General features: G+C 39.5%; 1 protein-coding gene across 3 annotated transcripts in view; it reads right to left on the minus strand.

The window, feature by feature from the left end:
- Positions 1–215: 215 nt before the first annotated feature.
- AP3D1 (adaptor related protein complex 3 delta 1 subunit) overlaps positions 216–19,546 on the minus strand; it is a 74,166-nt gene continuing 54,835 nt past the window's right edge. Inside the window, exons 23-33 of one of the 3 annotated variants that reach the window (XM_018563172.1) lie at positions 17,860–17,979; positions 17,222–17,269; positions 14,597–14,674; positions 12,982–13,161; positions 11,985–12,032; positions 10,331–10,520; positions 8,299–8,387; positions 6,900–6,985; positions 5,384–5,505; positions 5,209–5,288; positions 216–391 (exon numbers count right to left, since the gene is read on the minus strand). In XM_018563172.1, coding sequence (XP_018418674.1) covers positions 296–391; positions 5,209–5,288; positions 5,384–5,505; positions 6,900–6,985; positions 8,299–8,387; positions 10,331–10,520; positions 11,985–12,032; positions 12,982–13,161; positions 14,597–14,674; positions 17,222–17,269; positions 17,860–17,979 — 1,137 coding nt within the window. In that variant the 3' untranslated portion in view covers positions 216–295. Of the gene's footprint in view, positions 392–5,208; positions 5,289–5,383; positions 5,506–6,899; positions 6,986–8,298; positions 8,388–10,330; positions 10,521–11,984; positions 12,033–12,981; positions 13,162–14,596; positions 14,690–17,221; positions 17,270–17,859; positions 17,980–19,546 lie in introns of all 3 variants that reach the window. The other 2 variants (XM_018563171.1, XM_018563173.1) reach the window with 2 other exon arrangements.

A 19,546-nucleotide genomic window follows, 5' to 3' on the forward strand; every position in this document is an offset into this window, starting at 1 on the left:
TCTGACAGCAAAAAGGCATGGTATTATTTAAAATATCTGCTCCAAAGGTGCAACTGATAATTACCTTTTTGATATTAAAAGGAAATTTTGGTACTGAAAGAAAAGGAAAACAAACAAAAAAAAAAAAGGTAAAAATGTTTTCATTTCTGGTAAAATTGGGCCTCCCAGAGTGATAATGGCTTGATCATGCGATTGCAGGTCAGTCTTTACATTTTCAGTTCTGTCCAAGTGCATCTTATGGTAACAGGAAAAAAGGAGGTGAGGTTTAAAAGGAGAAGAGTGGGACCCTGCTTGCTCAGGATTCTGCCAGTGTCGATTTGATCTCACTAAGGAGGCTGCTTAGAAGAGTTGCTTCACTGCACTTCCCATCAATGGATATTGACTTCTCGCCCTGTAAAAGAAGAACAAATAAAAAAACTTACATTGTGGACAGATATAGCAATCTGCTTTCTGTAGTTTTGTCCCTAAATGAAAAAAAAATTAAAAGACAGAAAAAGAAAAAAAAAAAATCACTGAAATGGCTATCCTGCAGTTTTCCAAAGAATAACAATTCTAAGCACTTCTGAACCGACTGTGTAATAACATGGACATGTTTTGCCTCCAAGAATTTTAATAGGACCTGGGGCCCAGTTATACATTTTACATGCAAGAACACCTACAGGTGAAATCTGGGAATGCAATTTGACTATTCAAAATGAATGGTGCTCTAAGGGTTAGACCCTCCTATAGTGAACCGGGCAGCATTATTAGGGTTATTCACAAAAGGGTGAAGAGTCTGGAGAAGCAGGAGAAGTGAACAATCTAGATCAACATAGCTGATTTGGAAACATTATCCACTTCAGCTCACTTTCCAGTTCAGCTATGTTGTCCTAGATTGTTCTTCTCCAAACGCTTCACCCTTTTTTAAATAACCTTTATAGTAATGCCTTAGAAAAGGTACCACAATGTGTCTTCTATTGTTTTTCTTAGAAAACCCTTTTCCATGCACTGCTTTAGTTTCATTTGCCAACTAAGGACTTGACCACACAGACTTCTTAAGACTGACCCACATGCCTCCACTCTGTCTAATAAGATTATATCTTCAATGCCCACTGCAGTGCTTTCAATGGACAAAATGTGAGCCAGGGAAAAGCAGGGTTACAAAGCATTGTTCCTTTTTGGATATTGATACTATATTGTTCTAATTTGGCTGAAGTCTATTTGCTGGAACATTCTTGTAAAGTTTACTGCAGTAAATGTGGTGGAAATATAGAGTGTGTGTACATGGTGCTAAAAATCCTTTTCTCAGAGTATACTGAGGGACACAGCTTGATAATAGGGCAACCAAAGGTAAACTGATGCCTACAGAAGAAATGGACACAAGACACATAGAAAACTGAAGGCCAGCCTCCTTGAGACGCAGACAAAACGATTATATAGCAAGTTTAAACATCTTTTTCTCTATCATCCATTAAGGGACACAGCTTGATAATAATTAAGCAGCCTAAGATGTCCAAAATGTAGACCAAACTGAGGGGCAGGCACACCCAAACTAACAGGAAAATCAGCCCAACAAGAACTCCCAAAACAAAAGAGAAACCAAGGGCATTATATGGCCACTTGTAGCATAGTCCACTTTATGACAAAGTCCTCTACAAAGAGATAGAGCACCAGGAAGCGCTTGCCTGGATGTATCCAATATTTGTGGATAGCAGGGGGATGATGATGAGGAAACACCCTGGCGAACACCGACATCTATTAGAGCCAAACCAAGAGGTTGTGGTTTTTTTCTGTTTTGGTGAAACAACGGTCGACTGAGATTCAGCTGGTGAGGTTTTCTCTTATTCTAGGGCAGATAGAGACTTGGTGTCTAAAAATGAGTCATCTGAAAGATCCCTGAGAGACTCAGAAATGTTAGGTATCTCTGCATTAGAATGCGCTGGGGAAAGTTTTAAACCATTGCAATCAGACGGAGCAAATTAGGGCTTGGTTTGCAGAGTGTGCCACAGCCACAGGGTGACTGAACGTCCATATGGTGCCAGACATGATGCCCATGATCAAAAGAGTGTATACCTTTAAGAAAAGGTGCTACCAAAATCCGCCAGGAATACTTAATGGCCCAAGTGGAGCAGTATACCAGAGATTAAGCAAGGGAAATGGCTTTATGGCCACTTGTCACTGCAGGCAGAACTGTAGAAACAACTGCATACCTTCACTGTCACTAGGCTCTATTAGTGCAGATAAAGCTGGAGAGGAGCAGTTTCCAAAATATAGGCAACTGTTTTGTGAGACATCTGCTCACCGCCACTTTAGCCAAGAGAAACGGCGGGATGTCTGACAGAAGTGGTTAGTGCGTGCATGTGCATTCACCCCGTATCCCTACTAAATGTTTTGTCATCAAACTCCCAAAGAAGGAGGGGACCCAAAGTTCAAATCAACTGCTTATCCATTCATGTATTTCCACTGACTGCTGGATCTTTTTAAACCTTTTCAACCAAAACCATGCGCTCCCCCACATCTGATCTACATTTTGTCTCTCCCTGTGACCTGTATGTTAACACCTCCGCCCTGCCACTGTATGTGACCTGTTTATCGACTCCTTCACCTCCACTGCATCACCTGTACAATAACATGTCCAGTGTATCCATTTCAAACTCCATATTTTAACCACCTAAATATTAGCATGGTTCCTTATTTCCTAAAAATGATACAAAAAAAACCTTGGGGTGTCATTTTGGGAGTGTCTGTACTGGCCCGGTACTTTTAGTTTTACAGAAAGATCTTTTTTGGTCTTTTTTATCTTTTCATAGTAAAAATGAAAAAAAAAAAAAAAAGTGCTTATTAAATACCAGCAAAAAAAAAAAAGGTATGAACTCATTTACATAGAGTGTTGCGGGAATTATCAAACTATCATAGTGCTGAAAAACAGCATGGTAATATAGCCGTACTACAGGTTGCTACTCAAATTTAAATCAATATCAAGCTGTGTCCCTCAATGGACGATAGAGAAAGTGTTGTCAGGGTATTTCTATATAAAATTACAAAAACTGATGAACTATGACTTTTGCAAAAACTAAATCAAACTTTTCTATGCACTCTGTAAGACAAGAGGCCAGAAGTCTGGGCTTGACAGATAAATTAATTGACCAAAATAGCCTATTGCATACAAAACTAAGCAATGAACAAACAATACAGGAGAGAGCCTTGAGGAACTAGTTTTTGTACAACCAAATATATACAAAGAGGTATCGGGGGTACCACCTTTCCCCAAAAGGCAGGGAAAAATGTGTGTGCGTCTTATGGAGCGAATCCCTATCGCCCGATGCCCGGGACATGCAGTTCCGGGCGCCGGGCAAGTAGTTTTTTGTACATTTAGCCCTGCTCCTGACAAGCAGAGGTAAATGTACAGTGGGAGCCGCTGCTCGTTTAATACAAGTGATCAGATCACATATCGAGCGGCTGCTATCGTGTCCGGGGCTCCCCCTCTCCTCTGGGGGACCTGTGACCACGGCATCAGAACTCACCATAGAGCCCCTAGAGCAGACGAAGAACGGACTGTGATCACTGAGACCGTGGCGCTGTAATCACAGCACCACCTGTCTCAGCTGTGACTAACTGCAGCTGTCACAGACGCTTAAGGATTGGTGAGATACAGACTAAATATCGAGATTAACTCTCTTTATTCCAAAATCATAGTGATTATATTTTATTATTAGTGTTTTTATTATAATTTGTATTGACGGTGTGCAGGGTGAATGATTCTGATACATTTTTCCATATCTTTTTCCATTTTATTCCTTTTGATTGTATTGTGCATGGTTAAATTGGGTACAGATCTGTGTGTAACTAGTTGCTATTGGAAGTATTCTAGCCTGCTGGTTTGTTGTTCCTGTTAGACTAGTAAGCCTATTGTCTTCAGAACTCATTAGGATTGTAAGGGAAATTTTACTTTTGAGATACGTCTCTTTCTTTCTTACGGGACGCGGAAAGTGAGAAACTGTCTTAAGGGTGTCTAGGTATTTTTATTTTTAATATTTTGATAATTACTTTCCATTTCCTTCATTATGTCTTTGCATTATAATTACCAGTCATTTAAGTTTTGTACATAAATATATGATTATACTTGTATATTGATAAATTATTTTGATTGATTAATTTAATTGGGAGATATTTATATATTTTGGTAAGAAATCACCATAACCTCAAAGAACTCAGAGAATTTATTTTTTTGTTGTGTATTATTAAGTGTCTGAACTAAATTCATACTGCTTATTAAGTTATTTATTATTTGCCATAATCGGCTGGAGGCACTGTCTATTGAATCTAACTATAATTCAGACACGGCCCTTTTATTAATAATGAATAACTCACCAAGATTTTTATACCACTCAATCACAACAGTGTGTAGTACAAGACTGTACTATACAGTACTGTAACATTTAGGTAAAGAACTAGTACAGTATCTTACAGAAGTGAATACATCCCTCACATTTTTGTAAATATTTTATTATATCATTTCATGTGACAACACAGAAGAAATTACACTTTGCTGCAATGTAAAGTAGTGAGTGTACAGGTTGTAAATCAGTGTACATTTGCTGTCCCCTCAAAATAACTCAACACACAGCCATTAATGTCTAAACCGCTGGCAGCAAAAGTGAGTACACCCCTAAGTGAAAATGTCCAAATTGGGACCAATTAGAAGAAGTTTGCCAAATTATTACTCACTTCTGTGAGATACTGTATGTTCAATTCCAGTACATCTAAACCCAAAAATAAAAATTTTATATATTGCAGCTTACCAGTCCTAAGATGGAATAGCTGCATTAGTTTTATTTCATTCATCAGACATTTTTCCTGGAAATAACACTTCTCTAGCTACTCTCACTCCATCACTGTATCTATGGAGGAAGCCATGGTTGTCATCTAGGCTGAACTTCAGTATGACTTTCCCACTCCTCCCCTCCCTCATATACAGAAGGGAGAAACATTGTTTTGTATACCAGTTTAATTCTAAATATTAAAAAAGAAACAAGGACATCACATTTCTGCCAAGCTCACCATCTATTTCCTATATTTGCTGAAACCGTTATAAAACGTGAAAATTGCAATACTAATGCAGTCACCACATCCTAAGTGTAGAAATCCTTTAATAAAAACTCATTCACTAAGAGAGACGCCCATCTTATTTATGTTTATTCAACATGCAGCACCTAATTGAGACAATACCTTTTTGACTAGCAGACAAACGTGGTGGCCCTGGATTGACCGGCTGTACATTGATGAGCAGGAATCAACTCGCTCAACCACTGAAAATACAAATTTGAATAAATACGGTGAGTGAAGACCTTACTACTAAACTAAGTTGAACACCATCAGTTAAGTTGACAGATATAGTGCTCACCTGTGAAGTGGTGGTAGAAACAGATTTTTGCTAACAGATGGTGGAAGGACAGAGTTATATCTTCCACTTTCAAGGAACTCATTTTAAGGTCTTCTGACTCCAGAAGCTTGGCAAAAGCATCACTAGAGAGCAGAAAATAATTAAAAACATAAACCAGTAAGCACTAGTTTATTTATACTTCCTGTTCATTTTTGATTAAAACACTAAATTATCTTGAATTGATCAGGATTAATAGTGCATCCAGGAGCTGGTAAGCATGTGCCCTACCTGACACCCTCCATCTTACTTCTCAGGCTCCGCTGCCACTCCCAGTATCGGCAGGTAGTGGGGAGAGCAACCAGCGAATGCTGATCTTCTCCCCGCTGAATAAAACCGGAAGCAACAATGATTCCATCACTTCCATTTTCTGAGCAGTCATTCCCTGACTAGAGAAGTCGGGAATAAGCTGATCAAGCACAACCTGTCCTTGGGCTGCAAACGTGGCATCAGGGGTTTAATAGACTCCCAATGTCATCCTAAAGAGGACCTGACATTACTACAATCATATATAGGGGGCCCCCTATGTATCATATATAGGTGAGCCCCCTTATGTGATAGCAATGACGTTAAAAAAAGGAAAAAGAAATAAAAGTTAAATAAAATAAATGTAAAAACGCTTGCAAAATGTTTAAGTCCCCCACCCCCACACATAAAAATGCAAACACGCTTTGGGTGTGCCTATGTAGGAAAACGTCAAATTGTACCACATGTTAGGTATTGCCACATATGCCAGAGTAAGAGCGATAATTCTAGGCCCAATATTCATGGTCAACTCTAAACTGATGACCTGTACAGGCTTTTAAATCGTTGCCTATTGACAATTTAGGGGACCAAATTTTTCTTTTTTCACCGTTGCACAGGCACACACACATTTTTACACTTGACATGTTGGGTATCTATTTAGTGGGCATAACCTCATCTTTTATATTTTACAAAAATAATGGGCATTCTATTGTGCTCTTATGCACTAAAATTAATCAGTAGTTCTTACCAAAATTTGGGTTTGATAACAGTTGTGGTAGGATCATGTGACATAAAAAACCACAACTGCCACCATTTTATTCTACAGGGTCTCTACTTTCAGAAAAGGGGGAAATTACGTAATTTTCAGACCTAAAATGTGGATTATAACATGTGCAACAAAACAGTTCTGAGAGCGAAAGGGTTAAACCATAGGGAAATGCGCACATATTGCAGTTATGTGCTAAATATGTTTTGTTTTTTTTCTATTTGTACCCTGGCAAAAACTATAATAATCACTTTAATGCCACAATTTAAAACAGGAATGTACAATAAGCCCTCTCATTTGATGTGACAAAAGCATCCATGGTTGTCCATTCTCCTAATAGAATTAAAAATTAAACATTTAATTTTTGTCTTCTGAAGACTATACTTTGGATATTATTCGCATTTTTATTTTTCTGTACGGTGATTTGCATAAATTCTACAGTGCTTAAAAAACAGGCAAGGAACATACCTGTAACAAGGGGTTATAATTAAATAAGAGGAACAACTGAAATGGATTTTGAAGTCGAGTTTCTCATGAGATGAGCCATCATCATCCTGCAGGAAGAACAAAATATTTGCAGTCAGAAACGGTTGGTTTAGAAAAGGGCAACTAATAGCACCTAGAACCCTCAGCGGACTGCAGTTCTGCACTCGTTATCCCTGCGTAGTATCTACCTGGGGTATGAGGAGGTGTGATGTGCTGGTTCAGAGTGTATGAATCCCCTTAATTAAAATGCTACTAGAGGTGGGGTTTAGGCGAACAGAGCCACAGCCTGCTCAGGATTCTGGTGCCACAGGCCAGCCCTAAAAGGTACTTTTTTTTAAAATAAGTATGATTTAGCAGTTTACGAACAGAAACTAAAAACAAGCTCAGTCATGAAGGGGTTAAACTAATTTACATATGTTCAGACAAATATTAGGATAACAGTACAGTTTTTGTGGTTTACCATGTCACAAAACACTGGTATTTGCAAATTCTTGCATGAATGTTTCATACTCGCACAATAAGTAACCTCATCCAATACAGTCAATGCTTTACCAAGCTTCATTGGGCGCTCTTTGCTACCGTAATTGGAGATTATCGTTTACTCTTCAGTTTTGTATTTTTAAAATGTATTTTCTTAATGCACATAACCTACAACAGCAATAGTTTACAGCAAGTATCACATCACTATTGCAATTAGGTGTTACTTCAAGTTCACTGCATCACTGACCTACTGCTCGTTCAAAGATGACACCAAAACCTTTACAGGAAATCCTGAGGACTTCAGGGAGACATTGTTTGAATGGAAACATTATATGGCATTTTTATGGAGTACTTTGTAGCACAACTGGAAGCTTAGGACCTTTAGAGCTTAGCACAGGGTGCCAGCTGTCATTGACAGCTGTTAGCTCCAGCACCATCTGCTGCCAGAATAAATGCTGTTTTAAAGTGGCACTATGGCTGAGATGGACTTCTCCATTTTATTTAAAAGACTGTGATTTGCGTAAAAGTTGTTATAGTTAGGCTGACTGTTTAATTTGCACCTAATCTCACAAGCTACATTATGTAATTCAGCAATAATAATGAACTAGAAAGGGTGCATAGGAAAAAGGTGGCAGAAGAGAGAGAATGTGATCGAACACACCAAACATAGTGATATCTGGGTTATGAAAAACTTGCATATTTTGCCCACATATTCTGATATCTACGACAACAAATCAGCTAAAATGTTGTTGTGCTAAGAAGCGGCCTTTAAAATAAAATAAAAAACACCCTAAAATGTGTGACTGCTTTGTAAATTAATAGGACATCACTTGAATTATATTATCACTTTATATAAAGCCCTGCACCAAAAATATAAAGAAGAACCTTGAAAATGACATACCTTAACAATAAATGACAATGTTCCTTTGAGCTTCTGAGGCATTATAATACTTTGGACAGTGAAAACAAACTGAGCTTCATTAGACACACCTGGAGTGTAAAGCAGAAACATACTCTATAAAAATCAAATCCATTCACAATACACAGAAATCCCTAAGTGTTGCAATATAGCTAATATATATCATCACCAGTAAGACAATATAACACAAGGGAAAACATCTGAAAGCGTTTCTCTAACCAAAACTTATTTTAGTTAAATTGGGAGATTTTCCCTTACTTCTTGTCCCAGGTAAACCTTCTCTAATATGGACATTTGATGAGGATGATGATTAAATAGTATTTTTGTATTTATTGTAAAATCCTTTTATTAGAGTCCATTGTGGAACAAAGGAAGTCGTATCATTTTTGGTTATACTGCTGCCTACAGAAGGATTGGACACTGACTAACAATACAAATTGTAGGCAAGCTGAAGATAAACCCTCCTACTGCAAGCATCTTCATTTTTGCAGCAAAGCAGTACCAAGAACATGATCATAAACACACAGGGGTGGGACCTGTGCACCTCAATGCACTAGAGCTGCAGCTAACGATTATTTTCAAAATCTATTAGTTAGCCGATTAAAAAAATACATTAAAATACATTTTAAAAAATGGCTCCAGTGATGGACTACTAGTTTGTATTGAGATTGCAGTCCATCACAGGAGCAAGCTTGGAGCGGTGGAAGTAAAAAAAAAAAAAAAAGGGTGGTGTGCAATATAGTGAAATGGAAAGTGTAAAATTATACAGCAATCAATGTAGAATGACAGCGGCTATAGAGGACAACAAAACAAAGCAAAAATGCAGAATACCACCAGCTATAGAGGAATACAACAAATCCCAGAAATAGTACATTAGAGCTGGCGGTATTCTGCATTGAGCTGTATAATGTACTAATCCTGGGTTTTGTATTCCTCTATAGCTGGTGGTATTTGGCATTGCGCTGTATAATGTATTATTGCTGGGTGTTGTAGTCCTCTATACAGCGCAATGCAGGATACCACCAGTTATAGAGGAATACAGCAAATCCCAGCAATACGTTATACATACAGTGTATATTGTATTGCTGTCACTCACGCCTCCCTGCAGGGATTCCCCCCTCCCCTGTCCGATCCTTCATCGCTGACTGGTGGAACAGACGGGGGAGGGGGCGGGTACAGCCCCTCTGCCTCTGGATATGCAGAGACAGCTGTCACTCATGCAGCTGGGTGGATCCAGACAGTAATGTCGTGATCCGTCCCGGCTGCGGCGTCTCAGTATACTCGCGGTATACTGAGCTTTGGGTGACGGGAGGACGCTAGTTTGTGTCCTCCAGTTACCCTTAGGAGAACTATAGGGAAAAGCCCTGACCCCATAGTTCTCCTTTAAAAAATATTCAAGGAACAAAATGTAAACAAAAAGACTAAGTAAACCTGGAAGGTTCCCACTATCTGCCTTCCGCAGAAACTAACCAAACATTAAAAAGGATTGTGCTCAATGCAGGACCCATCAGGCAGAAGCAACTTTTTTTTTTTTGTGTCCAACCTACTATATATAGGCTTGGTGGTAATGAAGATTTTGCCACTGCTTGACTTTGTGGGCCCCTATTTTTAAAACTAAAAGTGAAAGAATGTGTAATGCCCACCAATGGGGCATTTGTATTGGTGACAACTTTTCCCTGCTAAGTTCTGGATTACTACGCTCACATAGAATCAAGATAGGCACAAGTCCTAAAGCTCCCTTAACTGTCAAATCTCCAAAAATATAAAAGACAAAGTAACTGCTACAGATCAGGTCAGGCCTAATGACTGTTTTGTGCTCCTTCATGGTCATAAAGCTCAGTCCTTCAGACAAAGAACAGAAGGCAAAATAATCGTTAGGCCAGGTATTTGTACCAATTTCATTGCTTCATTCATAAGAATAAAACCATCAACACATGAATCCGTACAAAATTGACAGTTTTATATTCAAACATTTTTCAGAGTAAAAATGTACTGTTGCAAGAAGCAAGCCAACCTGGAGGTAACTGGAAGGGTACTGGTATGCCATCATGTGCAGATGCTCCTTCTGGCCTCTGCATTTTGGTATTTAAGGAATCCAGGACATTGATCTCCATGTTCTTCAGGAAACTTTGACTCTGGTTTTCAAGGATAATGGAGACTGTGACCTGACCCTCCTTCTGTAGATCTCCTTGAATGTCATACATCTGATATAAAAAAATTAATAAATTAAACAGTTTATTTTTAAGGTTTTAATGAAACGCAAATTTCACTTACAACATTGTTCACAAACATTATGTTAAAGAACGAGTGGAATTAAGATCAAAATGTATAAGTAGCCTAACAAAAATATATTTCTTCATAGGACAAAACATACCAGTGCTAAAGGACAATAATTGGGTTATGCCAAGGCAGAAAAGCAAACACAATAACCAGAATAAGAGCAAGAAAAAAGCAATACAACATGCCTGTCAATGCAGCCTAAAGGGAGAGCAGGATAACCCTCACTAAGAGAAGAGGACTTTACCTGATAACATAAGCAGATTCAGACATCCATAAATGACCTATGAGGATCAGGCAAGACTATGACCTGAAACATTTCCTATTTATAATTATATATATTTTGAACATGGAAACAATGGAAATCGCAAGCCTCTGAAATCAGTTACATAAAATAGGCCAATGGGACATGAAAATCTTTTATGCTGGAAAACTAAAAATAGGATTTCTTTTACGCATCGGAAAATTCTGTTCATTGATTTCATTCATGAACATGTGAAGATTTAACCTTTGGGTTATGCTGTCACCTACAGGAGGATTGGATGCTGGCAAACAAAATTGTAGGCCACCCCAGGATAACCCCACCTATTGCCACAATGCAATCAGTTTTGCAAGCAGTACCAAGAGCATGATCATAAACAAAGAGTGGGACCTGCATCTCTGAAAGGACTCCAAGAAAAGGATTTTTATGGTTAGTACAAAAAAATTATATTTTCTTTCATGTTCATTGAAGGACACCAAAAAACGTAACCCTTAAGAACTTCCATAAGCAGTCCATTTCTTGGATGCAGGTTCTGCAGTCTTAAAACTTTAACCAACAGGCTCTCCACGTGTGGAATGACAGGAGACTCATGCTGTAAATGAGATGAGCAACCTCCAACAGCCCATCAACACTAGCTTAGGACTACAGTCTTTTGCTACAAATATTATATAAAACAAGGGTTCAACAGCGATAGTAATTAGATCCCTTCCAATAGTCTTAGAACAGTCAGTGGGTGTTTGGAAAATCAAGGTCACAGCTACAAGAGGGTGAAGAGCTGGGCCCGTGAGTAAGAACAAAGCTCTAGAGGGGGCCCTCCAACTCCTTATCATGGGGTCCAAAAAAAACAGGTGGTAGTAAAAGGGTGTTATTCTGGGTTGGCCTACAATTTATATTGCTGTTTTTGTGTCCAATCCTGGCGTAGGAAGCAGTATAACCAGAAGGTCATGTCTTGCTTTGTCCCTTGGACGAGAAACCAAATATACATAAGAGGACATTAGTCATTGAATGTTCCCTCCTAACGCAGGATATTAACCAAATCACATGTAAACCTAAATTTGTCTTGTATCTGCCTTATAAATCCTACATGTCATAGCTCATTTAACATCTTTTCTCCCTCCCCAACACTTACCATTTTGATATATTTGCTTTCAGCCAAAAGAGAGTAACTGGACATTGGCTTAAAGAAAAAAAAACAAAGTGAAGGTGAAAAACAACGCAAGAATGTAAAGTCACTACATTAAAATGTCTGTAAAGGTAACAAGGTATTTAGAAAAGCATGAACAATCCAAACCAAGTATTTTGATCCTCATCAATTTCTCAGTCAATTATGAAAGTACATTTTTAAAATTATTTGCTAAACCTTAAGTATTATGTTGCTTTTTATTACAATCATCATGGTTTACACAAAAAGTACCACCACTAGACTAGACACACGCCACCAGCAAAGCACATATCTCTCTACACAGACTGCCTCACGATTATATAAAACCCTTGACTGCACTTTCAAGCAGTATAGAATCAAATTTTTTTATGTATTTATCTCTCATTAGTCACCTAAGGAAATGTACATAGTTAATGAATAAATAAAAAAAAAAAAAGGACAATGAACTACAGACAAGGAAACATTTCTCATATGTATACGGTCATAGCATGATTTATGTTGTATCCACAATAGGACTGCTACCTTGCCACATTTTGGGAAAGGGTGATAAGGTAATTTTGCTAACAGGAGGGCTACACCAGTTACAGCATGTGCACCGGGTAGGGCCCACCATAGCCAGACTGCTCAAAAAGTACAGATAAAACTAAAAGTGCTTCAGTTTGGAATTTTAAGCTCAGGGTTAACAACCTTCACTCAAATAAAAATGGTATAAACATAAAAACATCTTCTACAAACAACAAGTAATGGGCAAGTAGAAGTGTGAGAATTATGCAGCTACCTTAAACACCAGGAACTGAAATAAGCAATGATGACAAACCGTGATGCTGCAGTTTATTATTTAGCTGTTCCACACACAATATATGCATATGCAAACGTTGAATAAATAGTTTATTTAGCTGATTGATTATGACGTCCATGTATTTCTTTTAGCATTAAATTACAAACAAATCCTTCTTTAACTCACTGGTAACTGTTCTTCTTCATCTAAGGTGCCATTATGCACAGATTCGGTGTGGTCACTGGAATGGGATTCATTGTGATGATGATGGTGATGGTGGTGGTGGTGTTTCTTTTTGCGTGACTTCTTTTCTTCCTTTGCATCCTCCTTCTCCTTCCTATGTTTTTTCTTGTGCCGATGAGATTTCTGTACAAAATAAAATTAATATCGTGATTTAAAAAATAGGATTTTTGTATGTACTCATCCTTTTCTTCGAGACTTTTGAGGGACACAGGAAGTATTTTACCTTTGGATTATACATCTGCTTACAGGAGAATTTGATATTAGCAGAGCAAAAAATCGGTAGGCCTGCTCTGGATAACCCCTCACACAAGCAGCATGTCTCAGTTTTGTAGCAAGCAGTGCCAAGAACATGAACATAAACACAGAGGGGTAGGAGCTGTGTTCCTTAATTAACACCAAGAAATGTATTTTACAGTGTGGACAAAAATCCTATTTTCTTTCTCTTCCATTGAGGAACACAATGACTTTAAACTTTGGGATGTCCAAAAGCAGTCCAACTCTGGGGTGGGCAACAGAGCAAATGCCAACAGGCCCAAAAGAAAGAACAGAAAAATAGCTGCCTGGAGGACCTTATGCCAGGAACTGGCACCAGAGGAGGACTGAACATCCACTATTAAAACTATGAAACATAAAACAGAAGAACAAGTGGCAGCCTTCCAAATCTGTGAATGATACCGGAAAAAAACCCAAGAAGCATTCAACAACGTAAAATGCTGCAGAGGGTGGAAACTGATAATTGAGACTATAAGCTTGAAAAATGGTGGAACATGAAGCTGGGGTATCCTTAAGGGGGCCATAGGAGATGACCAAAGAAGGCAATTAGTCTTTCTGGAGAAGCAGTGGCTGTGAAATAAACAGCCCAAACCACATCCAGACAAAGGGAAATTTATTTTTGTTGAACTATAGTCAGAAATAAGAATGGTGTCCTGGTTGAGATGAAAGGGAGAAACTACATCAGGCAAGAAGGAAGCCTTGCGGCTCAACACCTCCTTGTCCCCATGCAAAGCCACCTGACCGTAGGTGAACGGATGTTTTCTCTCTCTTTTGAGAGACGTAAACCACTTCTTTTTTTTACTCTTGTATTATTTTACTAGCTTGCATCATGCTAGGAGGGGTTATCCTCCTGGAGGTGGCAGTATAACCCAAAAGGTGACAGACTTCCTTTGTCTTTCAATGCACCATAAAATAATATGGCTTAGGGGAGACTCAGATATACAAAAACCGCTGTGTTAATGTTGGTGACACACTTTATCACATATGTCCTTGTTTATTTTGCCCATTGATCCACTTAAATTAGTATGGCTTAAAAGATCAGATCACTGAGTGTAAGTGACACACAATATTTTTTTGTCTCATTGCTTTACATTTCTAACACACAGAATACTATTATAAGATTTTTCTGAGGATCCAACCAAACACAAACTTTGCTTTTAAAATCAAGCTCCGCTTTGTAACAGAAAAATTAATGATGGATTTGCCCTAAAATGAAATTTTATTCCTACTTTGTATATAAAAAGGTGTATGCATTCATTAGAAAAATCAAATATTTGTTAAATACCTTATCTGTGTCTTCTTCATTTCTTTCTATTTGGACTGTATCTGCTTCCACTGGTTCCTCTGTTGCTTCAGGCACAGTCTCGGTGGAAGGTGCCTGTGATGCAATACATTATATTTCATAATTTTTTTAAATATAAAAAGTTCACAGTACAGTATCATTAGTATATTTTTTCCTGGGGGGTTGAAACTCTATCATCATTAACACCAAACCCACATCAGCTTCAGCTTCCCATTTTACAGGCTACTACTTACCACTGTTAGTGATATAACCCTTAGTTGGCTACCACAACATGAATGATTGTGAAACATTCAGCAGGAAATCATCATTAACCACGTGAAGGCCGGGGTGTTAAACCCCTTCCTGTCCAGGCCATATTTCAGTGTTCAACACTGAGGTACTTTGACATTTATTCAGCCATGCAATTCTGTACCGAAATTAATTTTATATCTTGTTTTGGGACAGATAACGCTTTTGCTTGCTGGTATTTAATCACCTCTGAGTTTGCCATTTAAAAGAAAAAAAGTACAAAAATACTTTTTTTTTTTAACCACTTCCACCAGCCGGACGGGAGTCTTCTGGATGCGGGTGGGCGTCTTTAGACATCCTTCGTGCCCACGCCCCATGGCGCGCAAGCGGGAAACTGCCAGAATTTTAAACGGCCAGTGATGGCCGTTTACATACAAGCGGTCCGATGCCCGATCGCTTGTATACTGCATCTTTCTGGGCACCCCGCTCCTTAGCTCTCCTGTGGTCGCCGTCCCCGCCGTGATTCCGGGCATCCATCCGGGACCGGCAGTGTGGCTCCCTGCACTGAGAACGGAGGTAGTTCAGTACACGCTCCCTCTCTCCCCCCTACATCACTTCTGCATTCCTCTGTCACTCTCCGGTACAGAAACCGGAGAGAAGCTGATGAAGCAGATCTGTGCTTCATCAGCTTCTCTGGGGGTCCCTAGGTGACATTAGGATAACCCCTGATGTCTCCAGAAAGAGGACCTGTCACTGTAATTTGATATCCCATAGGGGGATTCTTATCCAGATGTCCAGATGAAATTAAAAAGAAACGCATTAACTCTGCCAAGTTATTGCGATTTCAATTTTTTTTATTATTTAAGACAATAGCCCTAGCCTTCAGGGCTCTCAGATAAAAATGACTCTGTAAAACCGAAGAAGAAGAACTCTGGTCATGTACCGCACACTGCAAAGGTTAAGTGCTCATTTTGGTCTAGGGTCTAAAATAAAAAAATATATACTCACCATAGCGGTGACCGCTCACCTCTACCCCCTTCACTCCAATGTGAGTGAATGAACGTGATGAAGTCACAGGTCCTAAGAAAGCCGGAGCTCGGGGAAGAAGAGGCTACAGGGACTAATCTAGCATCCAGGTGGGACCGAGGATTTTGGGGATTGGGTTTTCTATTCTTATAGTTGTAAATGTTATCTGAATAAGTAAACTAAAAAAGTTTTGGGACTTTAGTCAAAAAATGTAACACTCTCACAGAAAAGGGACAAATGTATATCGTGCAGTTGCATATGAAATAATTAAGTGTGGGGTAGAGAAGTATGAAGAAGTAGAGAAGTATGTGGCCATGGAGAGGCTTTAATGTCTGGCAGGGCTGATTGGACACTGCACACTTGCTTGATTCAGGTGTGAATTGAACTGTTTGCAAACACTTCTGGTGTAGGCAAAATAAAAACAAGCCTAACTTTAGCCCAAGAGACTTGATTTAACTGAAGCTGTAATGTATTTCACTTCCAACAAACTGCAGCAACTGGATATAACAGGCATTCCTAAAGTCCAGCAGTCCAGTCCCCACAACATTCTCTTGCTGTATGCACAGCAACATCTATGGCCTCTAGTGGTAGAGAAGGCTAACAAGGGGTTATAAAGGCCTAGGATACACCACGTTCAATCGGGGAATGGCTTGTTTGGGCCAGGCTGGGAAGGGTCAAACAAATGCTATAACCTCTCCAGAATTCCCAGATGGTGACAGTGCAGTCACCTGTACCCCCTCCTCCTCACTGGCCTTATCCTCCGATTCCTTAAAATTTTAATCAGACAATGGCTTTGCCACTATAACCAGGTTAATCAATCACATTTTCAAATATAACATGTCATCTTCCTTTCTCCTGCCATTTCCTTAGAGCCCTGCTGGGATCCCATTTGCTCTGCTGTTTCACACTTCCAGAGTGATAAGCATTCAGCAAATCCATGCCATCACCATAGAACTTCACAGGTCCCAAACCAGCATGGAGCAACTAGGAACAAGCACACCCACAGTACAAACTATAGTCTCTAGAATTCCTTCTGGTTTAAGATGAAACTGTTGCATCTAAAACAGTGGATGCATCAGAAGCCAGTATAGATGTACCATACTGCACTATGGGAAGACAAAGCATGACATTTTTAGGTTGTTGCAAATATTCAGATTCCATTAGGTACATGCTCCCACAGCGACTTCTAGTAAATATCTGAACTGTAGAAAGGATTATGTTAATACTGCAAATTCCCTTTAATGGATTACAAAAGTGTGATGATCAAAAGTGACAGCAATTTTACCACAAAGGTGCACTTGCTCTTAAAAATCAATTTACTAAAGGTACTTACTGCCTTGCCAATCTACCAACCTGTGCCTGCGCTGGGGCCAAGGAGCTAGTTAGCCAGAAATCCATATCCTGAAAACCAAAGATCCAGTGATTGAGCAAAGGAGGACTAGTGTACATACAAGGGAAATAGTGGCTAAACACACGCAACACGAGTAACAGACAAGACTCTACAAGAACACTACAATCACTTGGTTAGTTGCAGCAAAATATGCAAATACAATATTTTTAGACACAACTAGGCACAGCTCTGTATACCTCCTGGCTAAAAATCATAAGGGTGTTGCAGCATTTGTCTTTAGCAGTATAGGACTTACTGAGTGCTCAAAAAGTTATTTTTTTGAGCTCAGGACCTCAGGAATTTTTTAGTTTTGTTTGATTTTTTTTTAAAGAAATACAGAAATTGTGGAAGTGATCACTTACACAAGAAAGCGGACAATATAATGTGGGAATGTACACAAACTCCTGGCTGCAATACCAGTCAGAAGTCTACATGTCAGTGTTGCCACCAATGTATGCCTTACTTTGGTGGCAGCTAAAGTGTCAAAGCTTTTTTAAAATTGAAGTATAACAATGTATAACTGAACCCCCCCCCCCCAAAAAACACATATCGCGATCACATTCTACACAACACACTACAGTTTATATCACTTCTAACTCACATCCGATGCTGCTTTGTCATCTGCTTTATCTTCTTCAGGTTTTACTGCTGCCTCTTCCGCTCTAGAAGCGATAGTTACTGATTTCTTGCGTTTTGTCTTCTCTTCTTTCTCTTTACTTTTCTGTCACAATAAGCAAATAAGAAAAAACAATTAATAATATATATTTAATCTGTATATATAAAAAACACCATTTAAACTTAAATTTATATAAAAAAAAAACCAATGAAAATAAATGATAGTGGTGGTTGTATTTATATTGTCTAAATCAAAACAGTAAAGGACACCGTGTACATTCCTACAGCTACCTATATGCATTAAAAGGAGAATTCCAATATGCAATCAATATTCTCATACTTTCCCCATGCCTGCTATGCAGTTTTCTGTTCTTATTTTAACACTATTCTAAGTTTTTCTACCTTAAAATTGACTGTCACCAAAGAGTCATATGTACACAAAGGGAAACCTGTAATATAGGCCAGTGTTCCCCAACCCTCGGTCTGCGGACCGGTAGCGGTCCGCGGATCAAATGGTACCGGGCCGCGCAGTCTCAGTGCGGTCCGGTCATGCAATATATGGCAGTGCACGGTCCCCGTGTTCGAACACCGGGGCCCCGCACTGCCGACGGGCTTCCCAGTGAGGGGGTGGGTCCTGGGACTCACCTCCCCTCCCGGCCGCGTCTATAGTAACAGGCGGCGGGAGGGGAGTCACAGGAGACGTGTGTGTGTGACACGCCCCGCCCCCTGCAGTGAGTGCACACATCAACACATGGCTGCTGCTCCTGGAAGGGTGAGTCTGAGCGGGGGAAGGGGGTGGGGGAGTCTTACATCATGTCATTAGACGTGGATTATAATGGGGAATATTACACTGTAATGTTCCCTATTATAATCTATTTCTCTGATTAAATGATTACAGGTAGGCATGTGATCTATCAAAGTTTGAGACTACGTTAGAATGTGTGACCAGTGACGTGGTCACACATTTAGAACACCGGGGCCCCGCACTGCCGACGGGCTTCACAGTGAGGGGGTGGGTCCTGTGACTCACCTCCCCTCCCGGCCGCGTCTATAGTAACAGGCGGCGGGAGGGGAGTCACAGGAGACGTGTGTGTGTGACACGCCCCGCCCCCTGCAGTGAGTGCACACATCAACACATGGCTGCTGCTCCTGGAAGGGTGAGTCTGAGCGGGGGAAGGGGGTGGGGGAGTCTTACATCATGTCATTAGACGTGGATTATAATGGGGAATATTACACTGTAATGTTCCCTATTATAATCTATTTCTCTGATTAAATGATTACAGGTAGGCATGTGATCTATCAAAGTTTGAGACTACGTTAGAATGTGTGACCAGTGACGTGGTCACACATTTTAACGTAATCTCGTCCAGTTTTTCGGTGGTGGAATAGGTGAAGAATTCCAACGCTTACATTTTTTGGTGTAACTGTATTTTATTTTGAAGTCATGTTTAAATACAATTAAATAAAAATTATTAAATCAAAACAATCTAAAATATAAACAATCAACGCCCCCCCCCTCAGCGGGCCACGGTAAAATTATCAAGCGTTGACCGGTCCGCGGCGATAAAAATGTTGGGGAGCACTGATATAGGCAATATAGTTTCCTTTCCGTGGCCCATTTGTTGAAAGACAGCTGCTTTGCTTCTCCCTGGTTGCTGCAGGTATATAACCCT

Source organism: Nanorana parkeri, unplaced genomic scaffold (genome assembly GCF_000935625.1).
Source record: "Nanorana parkeri isolate BGI_ZX_2015 unplaced genomic scaffold, ASM93562v1 scaffold637, whole genome shotgun sequence".
Taxonomy (NCBI): domain Eukaryota; kingdom Metazoa; phylum Chordata; class Amphibia; order Anura; family Dicroglossidae; genus Nanorana; species Nanorana parkeri.